Raw genomic sequence first — 25,852 nt, forward strand, 5'->3', positions numbered from 1 at the left:
AAAAACGATCTAAGTGAAATCATATACAGACGCATATAAAACCGTTGAGTTTCCACTCCCAGCCTCCATACCCTTGCCCAAACACCCCAAACCTACCCTTAGAGCCTTAATATTTGAAAATATACACAAATAGAATGATTCTCATTAATTGAAGTCAAAATACCATTTCTCGTTTCTGCAACATGCTGATAAATAGTTTAAAAATGCGAGTGAAATAAATGAGTTAGATAATTGTATCATCCACCGACCCCCAACCCCCACGCCGTGCGTGATTCCCTGTCTTCAATTTGGTATTTTTCTCCTTTTCATTAAAGCCCTCAATATGGTCTTACATAGCATGGCTCCATTTCCACGGGAGAAACCGTTTGAACATCTGCGCATTGTGTCGTGGTTTTGAATTTGTTTCCAAACTCCACGGCATTTGCAGCGTCACCGAAATCGTCCTCCTTATCCCCGTTGAAGTTTCCGCACAGTCCTGTCACATGGCCTTGCCATCGCTGGTTAAGATGGACAACCACACGTGTACCTTAAAGTGACATTCTTATTCAAAATCAATACATACACATGTATAACAAACATGAATTTTTGAGTGATAAACCTTTAACTACTTACTAAATAATGCATTCATGGAACGTATTAATTTCTGATAACAAGGTTGTAACCGTGTATTTAATAGCTGAACACGCAAAAGTATTAAATGATTGGTGAGTGCTCAAATAATTACTGTGATCAACTATCGTCTTATGAGGTTAAAAAGGTTTTCTGCAGCTTTCTTTCAAATTAAACTCGGTATTCTTCATAACAACCATTGTTTTTGACATTCAATTATCTTTTTCGGTATATTAAACTATTTGTTTTAATTGTGGTAAATCTGTTTTGGGAGTAAGAATGCATCTTTAGATTGTACTTGGAATAATTAAGTGGACGGACGCAATGTATATAAACCGTTCTTGTATGGCCATCTCGGTTTGACGTTGGGTTGTTACATCTATAATGAACATATTTGTGTGTGTTTTTTGCGTTAAATATGAACTATATGTTATATGTGAAACTACTATACGACTTTCTCTAAGCACAATAAGGTTTTTAAATGTAACCATAGTTTCATATATTAGTGTACATTACAAGCATCACATCGACAAGCCAAAATAATAAAAGATAAGACAGACAATGATAATATAATACAATATAATGCACGACAAAACAAGACAAGATCAAAATATTTTTTGATCGGCAACGCCAAATTCAAACCAATCGATCAACCTTTCGATGAAGATAACGGACGTTACATAGCGTACCTCTAATTATTCGTTCAGAATGTTTGGTTTATACTTAATTATTTAAGCTCGATTGTGACAAAAGCTGTTAGCTTCTAAGATCACTCTCGAGTCAGTTTCCTGGGCAGAAACTAGTACTGTGTCCTTTTTGAGAGGCCATGAGAAAGTAACCCTGGTGGGGATCGAACCCAAAACCTCTTGGGTGAGAGGCGGACACTTTAACCACTAGATCACTCTCACCGTTTCAGAATGTTTGCCATCGACAAATACACTGAACTTTCTTATAACGTTTGTATTTACAAACCTATCAGTGCAACTATTACCTTCATCATACTGCACTGTGATGTCGTCATCTATCTTCACAAAGAACCACAAGCCCGCCCTCGTAAGCTCAATATTACCGTACGTGTATTCGTCCGATGGTAAGGTGAAGTTGTTAATGGTAGGCCGAATGCCTCTAACCATTACTACTTCATTCTGGAGGTATTTCAGGGTAACTTTCTTCGTACAGGTGACGCCAGTGGTACCACAGGGGATGTTTTCTACAATAACCTGGAAATCATAATGTATAGATGGTGGGAGTTGGTTCAGGGGGATGGTATACAATAACCTGGAAATTATAATGTATAGATGGTGGGGGTTGGTTAAGGGGGAGGGATGGGGGGGGGGGGGTAATTAATATTCAACTTAAGTCTATCTTATACTCATACATCATTGACTCATTTCACTGAATAGGTTTTCTTTATATCGAGTAATCCGATTAGCTACATCGTTCTAAGATCCATTTAAGACCAATAGTAAATACCACCAAGACATTAATCAGTACATGGTGAGACGTCGCCAGTTATAGAAAAAAACTCGAACAACTGGTATTCGTTGTTTAAACAGTATAACGCCATTTTTATCGTTCATTGCATTTATTCAATATATAAATGTTTACAAATAATTGGCCGATAGTTCAATCTTTCTGAACAATCAACCCAATGTGTTATAACCGCAAACATATATACCACTTTTTATAATCATCGACAAGGTCGCTGACATACATACGAACCTATCGGCAATTTTCTATCAAAAACAACCTCGGGTGAATGCCGGTGCATTAGTACAAGTAGTTTTGATAATAATAATATTGATAAATTGTAATGTTTTAAAGTCTAATTTGTATTAATAAGTTCAAATTGATTCCAAGTGAAGTGAATTATTGCATACATATTTAAGATTCCTTAGAGTAAAGTCCTCAGACTTAACTGCTAAATTGGAATTACTACGCGATCTATTTGCAGCGTAGTTAAATGTAAAGAATTCTGATATGCTAAACCGTCCATGTACATAAATTGATACAAAAATGGCCGAGGTGTCCCGTAGTTTTCGATGGCAAATCGCCGAGGTGTTCCGATTGACACATGGATATTCTACTGTAACGTGCGACGTCAAACAAACACCAACAGAGAAAAGCATGCTCGACCCTGATGGGGTCCACTGGTCTTTATATACAGTAAATTTTCAATCCACACAGAGCCCGGGCTTTGTTTATTTGCATATTACCAACCAAGTAAACATACGTACTATGAACGTACTTCCGTCTATAACGGAATGTTATACTATGAACGCACATCCGCAGCCTACAGCGGACCATTACACTACGTAAATCGGTACCTGAAAAGTCCCATCCATGGCATCGACCAGTTTATATGTACACTCGCCTTGGAACGAATACTCCTTCCCGTCAAAGGTATAGTAGTGAGGGTCTCCCGAAGACCAACATGTACCTGATTTAATGAGGTTTCATTTACACCAATGGTTGTTAAATTCCATATCAATCAATAACTTATACATCTATTAAAACAAAAATCCGAGTTAGAATAATATATGTTCGCATATCATCAATTTCATATTCATACGTCCATGTACTTTTCCTTGTAATTTGAAGCAAAATACGAAATGAAACAGAGCGGACAATCACTATTATTTCCGATCATTAAATTAAATATTGTTTATCGTCGAAACGTTCCTTAAATGCTAATGGTAATGGTAACTAAATCAATTCATCAGCTCCAACCTAATCATATATAATTATGTTCATAGAAGCTGCACAGATTGACCATTTTTGACATCTTTTTTCATTAATATCTCAGAATCAGCTGATTTTGGCATCAATCCCTTCCATTCAGTCATAAAAGACAACTCACAATAGAACGGATCTAAATTGCTTGTTTTTCATTTCTCATAAATCGTTAGTAACGCTATAAGCCATCAATATTCGAACGTAAATATGAAAAAATGCTATCTGATCTTTTGTCACTTCAATTCAATTAGAAACGGTCCATATATGTGAGAGTGTAGATTTAATTCGTAAATGAATGAAAGTAATGCGGCATAGCATACCTGCGCAGTCCGTCTCGCTTACAACAACCCATTTTTGTTGTTCGCATCGCCTAAAAAGAACGTGAACATGTTAAATGTACGTTTGCATTTGTAAAAATATTAAAAAAATGTTAGAATTTTTGCACAGCATCTCTACGTGACAAAGTGTATGAAAACATTTGAAGAATCACGTGACTCAAAGGGGTTCTCACGTGGGTCACCACGGGTCACAACCGATGTAAACAAACAATTAAGTGACGTGTATTTTTTAAGTACCTTTTTTGACAGAAAAGAAATATGAAAATATTTCTTAGACAATAAAAGACTATGCTTTTTATTTGTATGTTTGCATCGGTTGTGTCCCGTGCTGACCCATGTGAGAACCCCTTTAAGTCACGTGATTCCTCATCCTAAAATATCTTACATTGTTTTGCAGCCGAGGTGGATCAATGCGCCTTGCTGGTACCAGGCATAGTTATACTGGCATGGGCAATGCTGGGACTCAATGCAAACTCCCTGGAACAATATGGATATATTTTCAAATAATAACAGTTAATGCACGAAAGAACAATAAAATTAAACCGGGCATGAATTCATGACCAAATTACTACGCCGCCAATTCTTGAATCAAAATTTGAAAGGTCGAACGTTGCAGCAAAACAACTCCGGATAATCATTGCATATAAAACATTTTTCTTAGTTTGAAATTATTTTTCAATATTAATGTGTACACAATCCAGTCATCCCTCACTGTCAGGGGCCAGTCTGAATGGCTTGAAAACAAGTCGTCTTGACCATGAATGAATGGCCAGAAGTGCATCTTACATATATCTATTACAGTTTATATTTTAGTTCACTGTTTCAACTGAAATCGGACCTATTTTTCAGCCTCTTCGGTTTTTTTTTATATATATTTATATTCATTTTCTGCACACAAACCCTTTTAGCGATGGCAAAACTATAAATAGTTGTGGGTCTGAAAACTTACAATATTTATTTCAATAGAAAATGTTCAATTTCCTAATATACAATGTTAGAGCATGTTTAAATAATCAAAATATGTTCTGTATCAGTAATTCATGAAAAAGTAAACAATTGCTACATATATGCAGTAAAACAAAAACAAAACTACACGGCATTGTAAAGAAGAAAGCTTTGAACCTGATGGCGCTTCTGTAGTTATGTCAGTTATATAAATAGCGCAATAAAGCCAGGTCAAGTTTTAAATTTATATTAACGAGATATCCATGCAATTTAACCAACCAATTTAACAACAAATCATACCTCCGGCGACATAACAAAGTTTTCGGGACACCCACATCCTGTAAACTCGTAGTTCAGATCGCATGCATCGTTTGCGTCAACACAAGAGTGTTGACATACATGCGAATCTTGATAGTACGTCAGATTATGCGGGCAAATTACTGTAACGTCACATCCGGGCAATTCCGTGCAGTCCCAAGCGCCATTTGTACATGTACTGTAAAATATAATGAGTTTCATAGCAACTACTTCATTACCATAAACTGCAGACTAAAACACCACAAACTAGGAGTAGCATTACCAAATGTCAAGATTTTGCACGGACGTATACGAATTTTACACGCCAATGGGTTGGAAACAACTAAAAATGGTAAAAGTCAAAGAAAAAAACATATAACACACTTGTACAACTATATATAATTATATTTATTAATACATTAAATAAAACATTTCATTTCGACAAATACTTTCCCCCTATATAGTTTGTAAATCAAAACCCTATAATATGCAAGATCTAGAATTAGAAAACCCACATACCAGTTCTCACATAAGCGCTGCACATTGCTTCCCGCAGAGCGTATATGCTGAGTAGTGTCGAGTTTGTCATAGCAGGTGCACTCCTCAACATTTACACACGTCGCCTCATCGCTTATCAGCTGTGAGGCTGGGCAATGGCATCCAGGGATACACTCATCCAGGCAGGCGCTGTCAGCCAGCTCCATATCTCTGTAATAAATGTATATAAATATGAATGAAATCACATAGGTCTTTCCTTTTTTATGCAAATAATATAGCATTAACTCTTGTGATGTCGTTTTTTTTGTTTTTTTTTTTATAATTTTCTTGAGACGGCTTTTCCCCTTTATATTTATATATAAATAACAAATAAACGTACGGGGACATTTTGTCACAAATGATATAACACCAACTAAACAAAGGAAATAACAGGGACATTCGCAGCAGTCAAACATTTAAGTAAAAGTTCTGTGAAAAGCAAAAGGTCAGTGCTGTTTAACTACGCCATTATACTCAAAACCTTTACAGGAAAATGTTGGACAAGCCTTTGAACAAATTATATATTTAGTTCTGAATTAGTATATCTAATATACACTGTCTCAATTTTATAGATAATTCCTATCTAAAATATACTTTTAAAGAAGTAAATATTAAGCATATTATTGAAAAAAAATAGTACGCATAGCATAATCCTGTTTTAAGGGACTTAAAAAGTTTCGAGTAATTGGGGCCAGCGTGACCACGACTTATAAATAACTTATCTTGTGAACAAAGTAGTAAGAAGTGACACGAGATAAAAAAAACATCAACAAAAAACAAACAAACATTCTGTCATCAATTTCACCGCAGCATTCTGTAACTAAGATACACTTACCTACAATGCGTGCGACAAGCCGACGCACATTCGTGGTATTGGGAACCCGGGTAGACGTTGTTACAGAGCGTATACGTTTCTGTAGGGAAAATAACACTCAACTTAAGTTTCTAATGGTCGACATGTACATTTTAACGGGTGGAAGCGTCTTCTTTGATTTTAATAATGGAACGAAAATAACTCAATCATAAATCGATAATGAAAAGTGTGAATATTAGCTCTCAATATGTATTTATATTTTATTTCAAATCATTACCGCATCGGCCTTGGATAGAATGATGGTTCACCCAATCATTCACGTCTGCACCCTTAGACGCGCATTCCCGGGCCGCAACAGACATTATGATACACGAAGGCACTGGAAATGAACAAGACTTAAAAGTATACAGTTGTGATGATATTAAATGTACAACATATGGCAACCTTATGGTCATGCATCGTTGACTTCATTTACTGTATAGCTCCGTTAATCTTATCACTCACTCCGATTAACTATATCATTCTATTATGCATTAAAGGCCTACATGCTTCGCAAATCGAATCGAAATGATCGGTTATGACCAACAACTGATTGGCGCCGATTTGAGGCCCAATCATTTTTCGATAATAATCGATCATCGGAACTTCCCTATCATATACTGTTATGTAAGTAGCTAATTGTATTTAATTTTTATTAATTTACATTATGTCATCTTAGGCAAACACAGGCACTTAGCGGTATAAGTTTTTTTGCGATTTTTATTGCCTTTGAACAGAATTGCAGGGAAGTGAAACAAAGGCTGTCGTGCCTACATTCTGTCAACAGCACTTTCATATTTAAGTGAAGAAATGTTGACTCCGCGTTGACAGAGATATTCAATAAACAACGTTATTTTAACTGATTACCAAATCAATTTAAACGCATTCTCTTACCGGTAAAACATTTAAAATATAAGTTGGTAGTTTCTGGATCATTATTTGAAATACTACACAAGAAAACCTTTGTGAACACATTGAGAATATACCTTGTTATTTAAGACAGTTTATCAAATAAATAATCTTACCAAAGTTGTTAAGATGACTGACACCACAAGAATCTCGCCTACACTTGTGGTAGTAGGCGTTGAAATCGACCAAGTCCCGACACGTCGCCCACATATCTTCATTATCTAAGAGCGGCATGCACGCGCTATCAACAAATGTTGTCTGGAAATACATGATCTTTTAACTCATTTGTGATATATGTTTTCTTAATAAATGTATGTTTGCGTAGGAATGCCTACATACAGTATTTGAAGTTTCAAGGGGTAAAAGGTATTCAAATCGACCAAGTCCCGAATGTGCTAGACCACATGTACTAGTTTTCAAATACGATAAAAATACGACGAGTCCTCTAACTTCGTTTAGAATACAGATGCTGTAAAGCTACTAAACACTGACATCGGAAAACTGGATTTTTGAACAGAACCAAATAAGCAAAAAGGCAAAGAGTCAATTACTGTGTTATCGCCTCCACACTGGACGTCCACGGGGTTCCCGTGCTGCGTACACGTGCTCGGGAACATATAGTTTCCAACGAAGTCTCCCGCCTTTGAAGCGAGCGCGCCATTGGGCATCGTCCACTCATCATCGGCGCGATAGTTGAACTTTCCACACAGGCCTTGGACCTACAGAAGAACGATTTACTACATCTGAATAAGGACTAAATTTAAAAAAAAAACAACATGCGTGTACTCTAACATATGGTACTGTCCCCTCATCATCAGCGCGATTGTTCGCACTCACTTGAAGATGAACGATTTACCATTTCTGAATGAGGCTTCATTTTTATATAAATAACATGTGCGTATTCTAAATTTAATGAGGACATGGCATGGAAGTCATATTGAAAATCGATTCAAATAAGTCTGAAAGAAGTCCTACAAAAATCAAATTTTAAGTTGTGAAAAGACTTGCACTTCTCGAAACTTACTCATCAACTCGATGATTAAAGTAAACATTTATTTTGTTTGGAAATCATATATTACGTCAACGCTAATCTTTAGTTTAAACTTATTATTTTACAACGATTGGTAAAACAAGTTATTACAAAACTATATTTATCACTCTCGTTGGCACGATTTTACGCGAGAGTTTGGTCTTATGTTGTGGGGGAACCGGAGTACCCGGAGGAAACCCACTTGTCCGGCTTGGTGACCAAAAACTAAACTCAAATGCGCCCGACCGGGAATCGAACCCGGTGGCTGAGGTGAGAAGCAACTGCGATAACCACTACGCCAACAACGTGAAAATTAGCTTGAATTCCAACCTACCCGGTTATCAAAGAACGGATCCAGACTGACATAGATTCTCCTAAACCCGTACAAGATCCGGAACCCAAATCCACGTATCAGCTTGAATAGTGATGATGCCTGTTTGACGTAAATATGACGTGAAATGTACGGCTGAACGTTAATTGTTCCGGAATAATCGACGTCATTGATAAGGAGTATGTCTGGCGCGTCAAGAATTCCACCACGGATGGTAACGTTGTTGTCCATGGTTTGAAGACGGATGCCTCCAATACAGTAGAGGCCGTCGAGCAAGTTTTGTCCACACTTCGTATGGAATAGCTCAATCTTGAGGTCGTAGCGCTGGTCGTCAATTATCTCATCTACCGGCTGCAAAACGTATGGATTAGGTATTGAATGGCATTGTTAAAAAAAGGAACTCTTAGGCTTTAGCTTTTGCTCAAGACTTAAGTAATTAACCACAAAATCCAAATGTAGAGTTGAAAATCAAACTGGAGAAAGTATAAAATTGCAATGAAAATGAAAGTTTGTGAAACATACTTGGATTAAAAAATGATTTGCAAAGTAAGTAAATGGTTATTCATAGTAAGAATGTGTAATAGAGAAAACTTCTATAAACTGGAAAACTCCTGACACTTCTGGTTTGTATCTTATTGGAACTATATTGAATATTATTTAGATAAACACTATACTAGAGGGGAGGGAACTTAGATATACATTACTTAGTTAATTGAATACAGTTTTCTCCCTTCTGCTTTACTCTTGGTTCATGCTTTCATTAAAAAAAAAGTTAAGCCGTTCAGAACTATCAGTGCTTTGATTTCAATTTGAAGGTACAGGACGGCTTATATGAAGTTTCTTATGTATTATGAATACATCTCGTGTGGTTTTGTGTTATCTCGTGTGTTATCTCGTGTGTTATCGCGTGTGTTATCTTCAGCGATTTCATTAAAAAAGATGGGCAAACTGAATGTTGATACATATAAAGCAAAATTTGAGCGTATGTGTTTTACTGATCCAGGTAATATCAATGGAAAGAACTTACCTGAACCAGGTGGTATTCACAGGGTGTTGCCACAAATTCGTACTCCTTGCCATCGAACGTACGCACGTGCGACATACCGTACACGCTACAGGTGGCGCTGCACTTGTGTTCCGAGCACGACCATTGACCTCGCTCACATTTACTGGACGGTAGAAATTTAATATTTTGTTAAATTATTTCATGTATAACTGTTTGGTGTAAGTAATTTTAATCTATATTTTTAGGACTACCTTATAAAAACATAGAGATTGTGCATGCAAACTCCACATTTACCCCTCAATTTTCGTGACTAGGGTTCACAGTTTATAGTTGAAGTATTCGGACGTTTAATTTCACATATAAATCTTTGAACGTCGACTTTGACTTACATTGAATTATCTCTTTATGTTTCCTTGTACAAAAATACGATTTAGAATACAACCAACATTTTCAGCGAATACAATTCAGTGCTATGCTTAATCATCAAAATTTCAACTGTCGCGGTTGATTAAAATGGTCCGCATACTGTCACTCGTTCGATTTACAATCCGTGCGTCCGATTTTGCATTTGTATCAGCCAATGTGGTCGCTACGCTCACTCCGATCATTCTTAAAGATGCACTCTTACTCCCAAATAAGACTTATCACAATTAATACAATGGTTTTAAATTACAGAAAAGGGTGAATAAATATTGAAAACAATGGTTATTATGGGGAGTGATCACTGTAAAAAATTTTAGGACCCACCAGTCATTTATTTTTGTGCGTTTTCAACTATAAAATAAACGGAAATAATCCTGTTATTAGTAATTAATAGTTTCCATAAATGCATTAATTAGTAAGTGGTAAAATGTTTATCACTCAAAATTTATGTTTGTTATACATGTGTATGTATTGCTTTTAAATACGAGTGTCACTCTAATCATTAAGATTTAATTTATGACATCTTACTATTACATAAACTACACGGACAACAGACAAATAAGATCTTAAATTGTATGAAGCCGACTACTGACCAGGTATTGCATGATATGGTGAGGGTAGCACCGCTCTTGTAGCGCGTCTTGTGATAGTCACACTCGCACTCGTCCGGAAGTACGCACACGCCGTCCTGCAGGTATCTACAAGCGGAAACAGATCATGAAGTTTTAGTAATTTTTTTAAGTTCAATCGAAATTAGGTATATATATTCGCCAAATGAATGCTTCCAAACTATATTTCGGCATATATCTACCCTGGCTTCAGTTATGGCCACAAAAACTCACGTATACTAATAGTATTTCGACATATATCTACCCTGGGTTTGGTTGGGGCCACAAAACCTCACGTAAACTAATAGTATTTCGACATATATCTACCCTGGGTTTGGTTGGGGCTACACAAACTCACGTAAACTAATAGTATTTCGGCATATATCTACCCTGGGTTTGGTTGGGGCTACACAAACTCACGTAAACTAATAGTATTTCGGCATATATCTACCCTGGGTTTGGTTGGGGCCACAAAACCTCACGTAAACTAATAGTATTTCGGCATATATCTACCCTGGTTTTGGTTGGGGCCACACAAACTCACGTAAACTAATAGTATTTCGGCATATATCTACCCTGGGTTTGGTTGGGGCTACACAAACTCACGTAAACTAATAGTATTTCGGCATATATCTACCCTGGGTTTGGTTGGGGCTACACAAACTCACGTAAACTAATAGTATTTCGGCATATATCTACCCTGGGTTTGGTTGGGGCTACACAAACTCACGTAAACTAATAGTATTTCGACATATATCTACCCTGGGTTTGGTTGGGGCTACACAAACTCACGTAAACTAATAGTATTTCGGCATATATCTACCCTGGGTTTGGTTGGGGCTACACAAACTCACGTAAACTAATAGTATTTCGACATATATCTACCCTGGGTTTGGTTTGGGCCACAAAAACTCATGTAAACTAATAGTATTTCGGCATATATCTTCCCTGGGTTTGGTTGGGGCTACAAACACTCACGTAAACTAATAGTATTTCGGCATATATCTACCCTGGGTTTGGTTGGGGCTACACAAACTCACGTATACTAATAGTATTTCGGCATATATCTACCCTGGGTTTGGTTGGGGCTACAAACACTCACGTATACTAATAGTATTTCGGCATATATCTACCCTGGGTTTGGTTGGGGCCACACAAACTCACGTAAACTAATAGTATTTCGACATATATCTACCCTGGGTTTGGTTGGGGCCACAAAACCTCACGTAAACTAATAGTATTTCGACATATATCTACCCTGGGTTTGGTTGGGGCCACAAAACCTCACGTAAACTAATAGTATTTCGACATATATCTACCCTGGGTTTGGTTGGGGCCACACAAACTCACGTATACTAATAGTATTTCGACATATATCTACCCTGGGTTTGGTTGGGGCCACAAAACCTCACGTAAACTAATAGTATTTCGACATATATCTACCCTGGGTTTGGTTTGGGCCACACAAACTGACGTAAACTAATAGTAATTCGACATATATCTACCCTGGGTTTTGTTGGGGCCACACAAACTCACGTAAACTAATAGTATTTCGGCATATATCTACCCTGGGTTTGGTTGGGGCCACACAAACTCACGTAAACTAATAGTATTTCGACATATATCTACCCTGGGTTTGGTTGGGGCCACAAAACCTCACGTAAACTAATAGTATTTCGGCATATATCTACCCTGGGTTTGGTTGGGGCTACACAAACTCACGTAAACTAATAGTATTTCGACATATATCTACCCTGGGTTTGGTTTGGGCCACACAAACTCACGTATACTAATAGTATTTCGACATATATCTACCCTGGGTTTGGTTGGGGCCACAAAACCTCACGTAAACTAATAGTATTTCGACATATATCTACCCTGGGTTTGGTTAGGGCCACAAAACCTCACGTAAACTAATAGTATTTCGACATATATCTACCCTGGGTTTGGTTTGGGCCACACAAACTCACGTAAACTAATAGTATTTCGACTATATCTACCCTGGGTTTGGTTGGGGCCACAAAACCTCACGTAAACTAATAGTATTTCGGCATATATCTACCCTGGGTTTGGTTGGGGCCACAAAACCTCACGTAAACTAATAGTATTTCGGCATATATCTACCCTGGGTTTGGTTGGGGCTACAAACACTCACGTAAACTAATAGTATTTCGGCATATATCTACCCTGGGTTTGGTTTGGGCCACAAAAACTCACGTAAACTAATAGTATTTCGACATATATCTACCCTGGGTTTGGTTTGGGCCACAAAACCTCACGTAAACTAATAGTATTTCGGCATATATCTACCCTGGGTTTGGTTGGGGCTACAAACACTCACGTAAACTAATAGTATTTCGGCATATATCTACCCTGGGTTTGGTTTGGGCCACAAAAACTCACGTAAACTAATAGTATTTCGACATATATCTACCCTGGGTTTGGTTGGGGCTACAAACACTCACGTAAACTAATAGTATTTCGGCATATATCTACCCTGGGTTTGGTTGGGGCTACAAACACTCACGTAAACTAATAGTATTTCGACATATATCTACCCTGGGTTTGGTTTGGGCCACAAAACCTCACGTAAACTAATAGTATTTCGGCATATATCTACCCTGGGTTTGGTTGGGGCTACAAACACTCACGTAAACTAATAGTATTTCGGCATATATCTACCCTGGGTTTGGTTTGGGCCACAAAAACTCACGTAAACTAATAGTATTTCGGCATATATCTACCCTGGGTTTGGTTGGGGCTACACAAACTCACGTAAACTAATAGTATTTCGACATATATCTACCCTGGGTTTGGTTTGGGCCACAAAACCTCACGTAAACTAATAGTATTTCGGGACATGTCTACCCTGGGTTTGGTTGGGGCCACAAACACTCACGTATACTAATAGTATTTCGGCATATATCTACCCTGGGTTTGGTTGGGGCCACAAAAACTCACGTAAACTAATAGTATTTCGGCATATATCTACCCTGGGTTTGGTTGGGGCCACAAAACCTCACGTAAACTAATAGTAATTCGACATATATCTACCCTGGGTTTGGTTGGGGCCACAAAACCTCACGTAAACTAATAGTAATTCGGAATATATCTACCCTGGGTTTGGTTTGTCCACACAAACTCACGTACACTAATAGTATTTCGACATATATCTACCCTGGGTTTGGTTGGGGCCACACAAACTCACGTAAACTAATAGTATTTCGGCATATATCTACCCTGGGTTTGGTTGGGGCCACAAAACCTCACGTAAACTAATAGTATTTCGGCATATATCTACCCTGGGTTTGGTTGGGGCCACACAAACTCACGTAAACTAATAGTAATTCGACATATATCTACCCTGGGTTTGGTTGGGGCCACACAAACTCACGTAAACTAATAGTATTTCGGCATATATCTACCCTGGGTTTGGTTGGGGCCACAAAACCTCACGTAAACTAATAGTATTTCGACATATATCTACCCTGGGTTTGGTTAGGGCCACACAAACTCACGTAAACTAATAGTATTTCGGCATATATCTACCCTGGGTTTGGTTGGGGCCACACAAACTCACGTAAACTAATAGTATTTCGGCATATATCTACCCTGGGTTTGGTTGGGGCCACACAAACTCACGTAAACTAATAGTATTTCGGCATATATCTACCCTGGGTTTGGTTGGGGCCACACAAACTCACGTATACTAATAGTATTTCAGGACTTATCTACCCTGGGTTTGGTTGGGGCCACAAAAACTCACTTATACTAATAGTATTTCGGCATATATCTACCCTGGGTTTGGTTGGGGCCACAAAAACTCACGTAAACTAATAGTATTTCGGCATATATCTACCCTGGGTTTGGTTGGGGCCACAAAACCTCACGTAAACTAATAGTAATTCGACATATATCTACCCTGGGTTTGGTTGGGGCCACAAAACCTCACGTAAACTAATAGTATTTCGACATATATCTACCCTGGGTTTGGTTTGGGCCACACAAACTCACGTAAACTAATAGTATTTCGACATATATCTACCCTGGGTTTGGTTGGGGCCACACAAACTCACGTAAACTAATAGTATTTCGGCATATATCTACCCTGGGTTTGGTTGGGGCTACAAAAACTCACGTAAACTAATAGTATTTCGACATATATCTACCCTGGGTTTGGTTGGGGCTACAAAAACTCACGTAAACTAATAGTATTTCGACATATATCTACCCTGGGTTTGGTTTGGGCCACAAAACCACACGTAAACTAATAGTATTTCGACATATATCTACCCTGGGTTTGGTTGGGGCCACACAAACTCACGTATACTAATAGTATTTCGGCATATATCTACCCTGGGTTTGGTTGGGGCTACAAAAACTCACGTATACTAATAGTATTTCAGGACTTATCTACCCTGGGTTTGGTTGGGGCCACAAAAACTCATGTAAACTAATAGTATTTCGGCATATATCTACCCTGGGTTTGGTTGGGGCCACACAAACTCACGTATACTAATAGTATTTCGGCATATATCTACCCTGGGTTTGGTTGGGGCTACAAAAACTCACGTAAACTAATAGTATTTCGGGACATGTCTACCCTGGGTTTGGTTTGGGCCACAAAACCTCACGTAAACTAATAGTATTTCAGGACTTATCTACCCTGGGTTTGGTTGGGGCTACAAAAACTCACGTAAACTAATAGTATTTCGGGACATGTCTACCCTGGGTTTGGTTTGGGCCACAAAACCTCACGTATACTAATAGTATTTCAGGACTTATCTACCCTGGGTTTGGTTGGGGCTACAAAAACTCACGTAAACTAATAGTATTTCGGGACATGTCTACCCTGGGTTTGGTTTGGGCCACAAAACCTCACGTATACTAATAGTATTTCAGGACTTATCTACCCTGGGTTTGGTTGGGGCCACACAAACTCACGTATACTAATAGTATTTCGGCATATATCTACCCTGGGTTTGGTTGGGGCTACAAAAACTCACGTAAACTAATAGTATTTCGGGACATGTCTACCCTGGGTTTGGTTTGGGCCACAAAACCTCACGTAAACTAATAGTATTTCGACATATATCTACCCTGGGTTTGGTTGGGGCCACACAAACTCACGTATACTAATAGTATTTCGGCATATATCTACCCTGGGTTTGGTTGGGGCCATAAAACCTCACGTAAACTAATAGTATTTCGGCATATATCTACCCTGGGTTTGGTTGGGGCCACAAAACCTCACGTAAACTAATAGTATTTCGGCATATATCTACCCTGGGTTTGGTTGGGGCCACAAACACTCACGTAAACTAATAGTATTTCGGGACATATCTACCCTGGGTTTGGTTGGGGCCACAAACTCACGTAAACTAATAGTATTTCGGGACATATCTACCCTGGGTTTGGTTGGGGCCACAAACACTCACGTAAACTAATAGTATTTCGGCATATATCTACCCTGGGTTTGGTTGGGGCCACAAACACTCACGTAAACTAATAGTATTTCGGGACATGTCTACCCTGGGTTTGGTTGGGGCCACAAACTCACGTAAACTAATAGTATTTCGGGACATGTCTACCCTGGGTTTGGTTGGGGCCACAAACTCACGTAAACTAATAGTATTTCGGCATATATCTACCCTGGGTTTGGTTGGGGCCACAAACACTCACGTATACTAATAGTATTTCAGGACTTATCTACCCTGGGTTTGGTTGAGGCTAATAGAAACTCACGTATATTTCGGCATATATCTACCCTGGGTTCAATTAAGTCTGACAAAAACTCCCGTAAGCAAATGTTATGTATAAAATAGCACATGCACATCAAGCGCGGAGCCAAGTTGCACTCGTAAGTAATGGACAAAGATCTGACAATAATAATGATACTTGGCAACTCCATGCATTTCAGTTTGTACGTCAGTTATATGACAAACATAATTGTATTCGGGAAACAGGTACTTGAGTCTGCGAAACTTCAATAAAATTGTTTTAGTGATGTCATTCGCCTTACTTTCCGTCCGGACACCGGCATCCAGTCTCGCAAGATGACATACACGAGGCCGGCAGCTCCTCGTGAAGTGTTTTGCAAGTGCGTGGACATGGCGACATACATTCAGAATACTCGAAACCGATTGGACATTGTTTTGCTGCAAATGCAAATAATTAATATTACCACTTGATTTTAATGGTACAAATATTTACAAGTATCATTCGGAATTCTTCGGCCATTTGCTACGAAAACAACCTGGACGGTTTACAATGTCAGAAATTGGTACACTTTAACTACGCTGTAAGTAGATCGCGTAGTAATTTCAGTTAAGCAGTTAAACTTAATACTTAACTCTTGGATATCATAATTAGGTTTGCAATTCACTTCACTGGCAATCAATTTAAACTTTGATATAAAAACACTACATTTAATTAACGATATAATTCAAAATTTTACGAACTACTTCTACGGATGTACCGGCGTACATCCAAGGTTGTTTTCGTAGAAAATGGCCGAGGAGATCTGTATGTAGAAGTATTAGTTTCACAGAAACATACAGCACATATATCAGCCACCTCTAGATTTAGTATAAGTACACTTACGACAATCCGCTTCCGCCCTAAACTGAACCATTACCCCGTGGTCGGAACACTCGCGAGCGTGCATCTCGGCGGAATGACATTTCGCGGCATGTCCTTCTTCTTCAGTGCTTGCGCCACAAAAGTAGTTCCGACACATGGTGAACCACGTGTCTGGGGAAACCTAGGGAGGAGTTTATTTACATGTGATTTATTATGTGGCAAAATAGGGACTTTTTGTAAAAAATAGTATACTACGGAAGAAAAACATCCGAGATTTGTTTAAAAAGCTTCCAAATATTGGCCCATTTGCAAATGATTTCAAATGAACACTAATGATCTGTCTGCATACATATGCCTATCTCGGTGGTTTATAGAGATATTTCAGTGAAATTAAAAATTATATTCATTGTTTTATCAGTGAAAATATCAATTTGATATGTTTCAATGCGTTTGAAAGGTATCCCGCTCTGCTATACAAATAAAAAAAGAGCGCGCACAGGGATTTTCATACTGCTTTTGGAAAATACAATATAAATAAATGTTTGTTTCATTGTAATATTGCAATTTATTTCACCTCGTGGACAACGAAAGGGACCATTTTACCCATGGATTTGGCACTTGTTAATAAAGCTGTTGGTGCTTACTCGGTGAAATTTAACGGTCTTACAGTTACTGTTGACGTTTTTGATACCTCTCAGCCAAAGTAAATCATAAGAAATGAAAAAAAACCATTACTACTAACGATATCGTTGCAGCCAGCGAATTCGGAAGAATTGTGGATGGAGCATTCGCTCTCGGCCCTTAAAATCCATTCTACATAAGCGGTGTCGCAGTGGTGTAGCACCGAGCCGGCGTCCTCACACTGGAAATTCAATAAACGACGTGAGAAGAAGTCGATTACATTAACCGTGTGCTACTCATTGGGTCGATTGAGATATACATTCAGGACTCTGTTTAAGTCAACAATGTTGTTAAAGCTGCACTCTCACAGATTGAACGTTTTGGTAGCTTTTTTTGTCTCGAAACGAGCCAATTTTTGCGAAAATGAATGGAAACCAGTCATGTAAGACTGCTGACAAAAATTAGATCTCAGATTTTTATATTTAAGTCCAAAAATAGATGTTGTATGCATTTTTCTTAAACCGCTAGCCATAAAACATTAATTTTCTAGCAGAATTATGAAAATCTGCGATCTGAACTTTTGTCAGCAATCTTTAATAGTTGGTTTGCAGATATTTACGCAACAATTTGCTCTTTCCAAGACAAAACATAAAAAAAGTTGTAAAAACGGTATATCTGTGAGAGTACAGCTTTAACTTTGAAATCTTTCTTGCTCTTGAAGTGTAATGGATACACTTGTGATCTGCAGTACTGCTAACAAGATTAAAGACAATTGTTTCAGCTGAACTTGATTTTGTCAGCACACCATTAAAGAATTGATAAAAATATCGGTTATTGTAGCTGAAATGCAAAAAATGACAGACGTCTCAATATTGACGACAGTGATACATTTTGAAGACACGTAGTTTCAAAACTGTTTCGAATATAGAAAAAGAAGAAAAGTCCCTAATATGCTGTTTTATATGTATACCAATTTTCAGACATTAACTCGAAAATTCGCTCAGAGTCGCGTTCCACGCTAAAGGTTACAACGATGCGGTATACAACGACGTTAACTTTAACAAAGTTCTGAACAAACATCACAAGGTCATTAATCATGATATGTTTGTTGGCATTTAACGTTTTCTGAAAAAGGGCGTGGTCATATCACAATTATCTACCGAACTAAGAAACTGTTTAAAGAGGAAAATGATGCTTATTGCGGATACACTACAATAAATCATAACACACATTGTCCCTGTAGCTCAATTTGAATTTAGTATTCACATACCATTTTGAGCGTAAACATCCCATATTAAAGTAATACTCTTATTTAAAATCAATAAATTCACATGTATAACAAATATAAATTTTGAGTGATAAGCCTTTGTCACCGTGTATTAAATATCTTAATACGCAAAAAAATTAAATGATTGGTGAGCGCTAAAAGATTTACTGCAATCGTCTCATAAGGTAGAAATACTTTGCTTTCTGCACCTTTCTTTCAAATTTAACTCGGTACCCTGTATGAAAAACATTGATTTCGACATTTATGGGTATATTTAAACTATTGTATTAAATACGGTAAATCGTTTTTGGGAGTAAGAGTGCATCTTTAAGTATGAATATTAACATTACCACATATGGGCTATCCACTGCCTTCCAAGAATTGCCGAATCCAGCCGCGCTACTTGCGATCAGCCCGACTCGGGAGATGAACTCGTCTGCAATAAGAGCATTCACATTTTTGGACGGATATCTATTGTATATGACGATACACTTCTAGAAAACATTTAAATAAGATGTATATTTGACGAAGATGATACGATCTCACGTATATGATGGCCGCTACGTTTGTAGGAATTTGGTTGTGGATGTTGACAGTATTGCACTTTTCTATACTGTCACTGAATAGTCTCAATCAAGCAGACACTACAGTACTGTTATGCATCTACTATTTTAGTTTTTTTTAAGAAGTACACAGATGATATAATAAAAGTTTGCTTGAATATATTTTGTTTCCGTTATGATTTAAAGAAAACCAACAATGAACATTTTACAGTTAAAATTCTAGCTTCTGGGATTTTCTTGTCCCTGTAGTTTTCATTTTATTACTAAAGGGTCAGACATCAGAAAATACAATATCAAAAAAAAAAAGAAATTGTCAAAAACTTAAACCTAGAATTAATAGTGTTGGTTACAACACATTTGATCTTACTTTCTGATGAATCAAATCTGTTTATACACATTCAGCTTTCGCAGGTTTTGGGTATTTCTCCAATTTAAAATTAACTGAGGTATATCGACCCAGTAAGTTAAAAATTGACGTCGCTATATTTATATAAACTCATCACGTGACTGACACATGCCAAATATACACACGACATGGCTTTCAAAAAGAACGGGCAGTAAAAAGGAATCAAAAAACTGCTGCGAAACAACGTAGACACAACCCTTGATGGATTAACGTCGGTGATTAAATTGATTGATAAAAACTTTTGAAAAAATATATAATATATATATTACAATTATTGGAAACGACAGAGCGTTGGCTTAAGCGTTTATTGACAGGTTAGTGTGTGAAAAGATTACGTGACTTTCAAGGGGTTCGAACAAAAACATTCCGCGTTTTTTTTTTAAATTGGAGAAACCCAGCTGAAGTAGACACAATATTTGAGACGACGTGGGGGCTGGGTATATTCCTTAATCATGTAAAATGAGGTTTTATTTGCCACTTTTAGGACAGTCTAGTCGCCGTTAAATATACAATACTTTAAATACCTATTAATAACAATTGAATACATCATACCATCTCGAGTTCCAATTTCGTTCAGATTTCCACAGAGTCCTTGGATTGTGTCATCGATTATCTTGTTCTTTTCGACTGTGACGTAAACTGTGTTGTCATAGTCAACGCGCACCTGCAAACCAAAAGCGCCCCATATGTGCGTCCAAATACCGTTGTAGTTGATTGTGAATGCTGGGGATTGAAATATATAAAGATGATAGAAACATGGCAAACATACACCTTGAACAGGACGGAATCACGCTCATTCATATATCAAACAGGAGACGCGAACGTAAAAAAGTAATGTAAATGGAATTATCCAAATGTACACTTTCATGTAACACATACTAATCAAGCTAAGCATTTGTTTGTTGTTTTCTAATCCTCGATACCAGTGTGTATTGCATCTTTATACATATTACGTATGTATGTTTGTATGCTACTTGTTTAATAAATACAGTTTAAACTAAGCTAAGCCCTTTTCACTAAAATACAAACAAAAATTATAATGAATGCCATGGCGTACTTCTGTTGGGAGTCAGATATGGTTCGCCGTTTAGTGGTTGGACAAGAATTCCATTCACCCAGATGCTTCGACCCTCAGTCGTTACCGAATCTCCCTGGTCACGGTACACTTTAACCCTCTATAATAAGTGTAGGAGTGCATTATGTCAAACACTTTATTTATTTTCTTTAGACTTTAAACAAGGAGCTACCCTTAAAACTAAATATATAGTATGTATCTTTGGTTAAGTGCAACTCTTAAAGTATTTGAAGTGTTCTTTGTAGTTGTACGAAGTTTGTTTTTATATCCCTGCTTACACTGTGTAGTTTTAAATGTCCCACGAATTGTAAATGAATTAAGTTCAATTCGTCACTAATTAATAGAACGCCTGTTTTACACAAACACACATACAAACAGCCTATTAGTTATCTATCTTTGATTAAACTTTAATGCACACATTTGCACAAACATTTATCTATTTTCGCAGGAATAATTTATGTTGTATCTTGTAATACAAAGACCTCATACCTTGGTGCACGTCGCAAATGTATCACAGTTGACGGGTGTAACTTCCACGTGCCAAGCTTTCTGCTTGTTTTCCGCCAAAATGTACGTGCATCTTCCCATAAATTCGTACTCAAGGCCGTCAAATGTGCGGAAATATGCGAGCCCAAAATTCAAACATGTAGAGAAGTCAACGGACGACAGGCCCTTTCCTAAATCGATTTGAGTATAATAATTCGTTTCTTGCAAATACGCATGGTAAAAAGGCATAACATGCAGATGTTAGGTTTATGTTAACCTGTGTTTAAATATATGTACCTAAAATATAAATCAATGTAGCTTGCTTACGAAATTGAGAAAAAGTATTTGTCACGGAATTTATGGACAACATTCGTATCATCAGGTTGACAATCAAACCATATCAAATATAAGAACCATCATTATAACAAGACTTGTGCCGTCCAAAGCAATTTAATCACTGTACAGAAAACCTCCACTTTTAGGGTAGAAAATATCTGACAAATTAGTTATAATAATTAGTAAATGTGTTACGAAATGACTCCTTATTCTCACCAGTTCCTGTAGGGCACTTGTCACATTGTATACCGCTGACTCCCCAGCCGGAGCCGCCGCTGGCGCAGCAGTTATCCTTGGCCACTGTCGAATCCTTGTAGAGCGCCAATCGTTGACCGTTACAGTCATTGCTCGCGTAACAGTACCGTTCGTGTTGGTTTTCCTCTGATTTTAGCATTGAATAAAACATATGAAAGTTTGCAATACTGTCACTGGGTATCAAGCGGCTTGATGAATTAAAGAATATTTCGTTTATTTTTATTTAAAATCACTAAATTCAAACGAACATTATATCAATACATATTAGCTATGACAACCGTTAGTATAAAAATCATTGCTGTTCAACACTTAAAACTCTTGTTGTTTTTAAAGGGTTTTATTCTATATTGATTCTTTCCCTCGATTGTGATGAAAGCTGATAGCAAGAATCAAGCTCTAGTCCTTCTCCTCGGCAGAAACCAGTACTTGTTTCCATTTTGTAATGCAATGAGAAAGTTCCCGAAGCAGTTGATTCACAATACAAAAACCCTGACTTAAGGGGTAAAATATATCTGAAAAAAATAGTTCCGAGCAAACAAACCTCGTTGGTGAGAGGCGGACAACTATACGTCAACTAGATCACTCTCGTCATTGTAAAAAGGATTGGCTAATTATAACAACCTAATTGAAAGAAGTCGTATTATTCTTTATAAGTGTTTGATTATATTTATCGAATAAAACCTACAAACAAGCCGATTACTTACGGGCCGCAAGATCACTGCAGACATAACCGACATAACCATGTTGGCAGTGGCAGCTATTTGGCTCGAAGCAGTAGCCTCCGTTTTCACACTCGGGATCACAGGACGCTGAATAGAATCATTGCTAGAATAAAATAATGCGTCCCACCGTTTGTACACATGGGGTTAGAGATAGCTACATGGAACAATTGCTAGCATTACAGACAAACGTATATGCCCCTTTGTGTGGATACACGGGATAAAAATTAATATTGCTGCATAAAAACATTGCTTGTCATGCAAAAAACAACAACAAACTGAGCAGCCCCTTTGTGTGAACACACGGGATAAAACAGTGTTTCATAGAAACATTGCTAGTAAAGCAAAACAAAAAAACAAAAAAACTAATGAGCCCCCTAATTTGCACACGCGGGATCACATATGGCTTAATTGATAAAATAGCTAGTGTAGCAGACAAACTAATGTGGCCCTTTGTTTGCAGACACGGGATAACAGATGGTTTTATAGATGCATTGCTATTATAACAAATGAATAATGTGCGCGAAAGTAATCGTGTTTTTTTTTCAAAAGTAAGTTTGTGTGAACAGGCAGGCGAACTTGCAACATACGAGTGTGTAAATCCAGTATGTGCAATACAAAGAAATCTTAATGACAATAAGAACAAATTTATAACAAATACAGTTCAAATTTCTCAGAAATACTATACAGCATTGGAATTGGTTTACAAAGCTATTGATTATACAAAAAATATCGCCAAAATAGGGCTTCAGAGATTTAGTGTGGCGGATTTAAACCCTTAATGCAAATCAGCTATCGGACTTGAAACCCGCATGCACACCAAACATCTTCGAAAGGAGAGCATTTAGCAGTTAATATCAGAAATATAATATAGTGACATTTGTTAAATTGTTGATACACCGATTAGAATAAATAACGAGCTTGAGGATGTACGACAAACCAACCCAAAATGAGGAAGACAAGAAAGATGTGCTCGAAAGCATACTTTGCTCAATATGATGTCAGTATTTATTCAAATCTGTCGTATATCTATTTAGGTACATCAACAGTCAGCCGTAATTTAGTCAAACCGAGGATGAAACAGTAGACAAAATATAATCACAAACACTAAGCTGGTTCAAGGGTTACTTGTATGAATTTACCTTGCGATACTCCACGGACAGTATTCAATGTGGTTCTTTATCCGTAGATATGCCTCAGTGATTCCATTCAGTCTATTGGCCAGTTATTTTTACAGTCCAATCAAAACACTCAGATTCTACTCCTAAACTTAAGTTTGATTTCAGTTGGTAATCGAATACATCCCCTGACCAATAATTTTGTGATATGCATACTGAAAATCTTAACCATTTCTTTATGCTCTTCATAGTACCTATATTGCAGGATTGCCCGATCCAACCGTCACAGCATTGTTGCACCGTCGTCTCATATTGCCTAAATAGAGTTTGTATGTATGTTCGTTTTTCTTTTTACAATGCGGTCAACGATATTCCGTGAAAGTGCAAGCACTTATTTACAACGGGGTCCTTTGTTTTGCTGAAAGGACAGCACGCGGAAGAGACACTGATACAAGGAAGTCCGCCCTGGTGCGATACCCTATCTTGATTTTCGAAAAAAGGTTCTTGTGTGTTTTACATGCTCGGTGTAAAGCACCGATACACGGGATACAATTTTCCTGGGTTAAAACCAGTACCGATTGGACCGCTTTTCCAAGCGCTGTCCTTAAAATGCCCAGCGCCAGGCAAAGGAGTTACTTGTACCAATTATTAACGTATTTCGGTATGACGCGGCCAGGGATCGCAAACCCACGACCTCCCGCTCTGTAGGTGGACGTCTTAACTACTTAAATGCATTAAGTTTCAGCATTGTTTGTTCGCAAAAGTTGAGCAAATAAAATAATTTACAGAACATACATTTAATTACTGAGAAATGAATTGTTTTCACTCGTTTCAATGCAATGCGCTTATTCCAATGCAATTAAAATCTTCTGTATAAAGAAACATGTTAAACAATATTAAGAAAATGTATGAAGGTGTCATCCAAAAGCGTTAAATCAAATAAATACCAATTCAACAGCCTAAGAATATCAGTAGTTAGTATAGGAGCCATATTACCTAAATCGTACGACAAAATATCGTAGCGAGTGTCACAAATTGAAGTGAACGTTTTACTTGCAAAATCAATTTAAGTTTCCATTATAATTACTGGCGAACCCCGTTGGCTCGAAATCCCAGGGACGGGCGAAAATACCTCGAGCCTCGAAAAATCCGAGCCAAGTGGGAATTCTTACATTCAGCTTAGAGAATACGGTCCTTTATATCTAGTTCGAGCCAACGGGAAATTCGAGCCAAGCGAGTTCGAGTCAACGGGGCTCGACTGTTTTAGTTTTAAAATAGCTATTGTATCTACTATTAAATATAGATTTTAAAAAAAAAAACATCATCGTAGGATATATGCGATGATGAGATGGCCCCTTACTATTATATTTAATGTATTTTTTACTTGTAGAAGTAGCAGGTGACTGTGTCATCCGCGCCAATAATGAGTTGTTGCATTTGTTCGTTTGTCATGTCCTCACTGAAGTTCGACTTGACCTTATCCAAGGTGAACGAGTTGACAATCATGGACAGGATCTGGTTGCATGGCGCCGGAACTTCATCGCGGGAGAGTTTTTGCACCTGACAATACCTTTAATAAACAATAAAAACGTTGATTATTATTTTAATATGCTATATGAAATGAGGTCTACTACCACGGCAAGCACTTGATAAAATTGTTCGCAAGAGTTGTCGGATCCCACTATCGAAATGGGTCGTATTTTCAATATCATCGGTGCTAATTCAACCACCAAGGCCAATATTTAAAGGCCTAGTTTAAGACATCTATAAGTAAACGCCCCCCCCCCCCTTCATCCGTGTAT

General features: G+C 37.6%; 1 protein-coding gene across 1 annotated transcript in view; it reads right to left on the reverse strand.

Moving 5' to 3' along the window:
• LOC128227575 (uncharacterized) overlaps positions 1-25,852 on the reverse strand; it is a 41,852-nt gene that overhangs the window by 12,841 nt on the left and 3,159 nt on the right. Inside the window, exons 2-26 of the mRNA XM_052938244.1 lie at positions 25,435-25,620; positions 24,305-24,366; positions 22,918-23,022; positions 22,175-22,339; positions 21,626-21,813; positions 21,119-21,236; positions 20,614-20,784; positions 19,443-19,528; positions 17,947-18,066; positions 17,226-17,385; positions 16,645-16,780; positions 10,608-10,712; positions 9,613-9,754; positions 8,589-8,936; positions 7,776-7,943; positions 7,341-7,482; positions 6,554-6,655; positions 6,298-6,376; positions 5,445-5,633; positions 4,929-5,124; positions 4,069-4,160; positions 3,666-3,715; positions 2,937-3,049; positions 1,601-1,829; positions 333-526 (exon numbers count right to left, since the gene is read on the reverse strand). Coding sequence (XP_052794204.1) covers positions 333-526; positions 1,601-1,829; positions 2,937-3,049; positions 3,666-3,715; positions 4,069-4,160; positions 4,929-5,124; positions 5,445-5,633; positions 6,298-6,376; positions 6,554-6,655; positions 7,341-7,482; positions 7,776-7,943; positions 8,589-8,936; positions 9,613-9,754; positions 10,608-10,712; positions 16,645-16,780; positions 17,226-17,385; positions 17,947-18,066; positions 19,443-19,528; positions 20,614-20,784; positions 21,119-21,236; positions 21,626-21,813; positions 22,175-22,339; positions 22,918-23,022; positions 24,305-24,366; positions 25,435-25,620 — 3,646 coding nt within the window. The remainder of the gene's footprint in view (positions 1-332; positions 527-1,600; positions 1,830-2,936; positions 3,050-3,665; positions 3,716-4,068; positions 4,161-4,928; positions 5,125-5,444; positions 5,634-6,297; positions 6,377-6,553; positions 6,656-7,340; positions 7,483-7,775; positions 7,944-8,588; positions 8,937-9,612; positions 9,755-10,607; positions 10,713-16,644; positions 16,781-17,225; positions 17,386-17,946; positions 18,067-19,442; positions 19,529-20,613; positions 20,785-21,118; positions 21,237-21,625; positions 21,814-22,174; positions 22,340-22,917; positions 23,023-24,304; positions 24,367-25,434; positions 25,621-25,852) is intronic.

The sequence above is a fragment of the Mya arenaria genome, chromosome 1 (assembly GCF_026914265.1).
Source record: "Mya arenaria isolate MELC-2E11 chromosome 1, ASM2691426v1".
NCBI lineage: Eukaryota > Metazoa > Mollusca > Bivalvia > Myida > Myidae > Mya > Mya arenaria.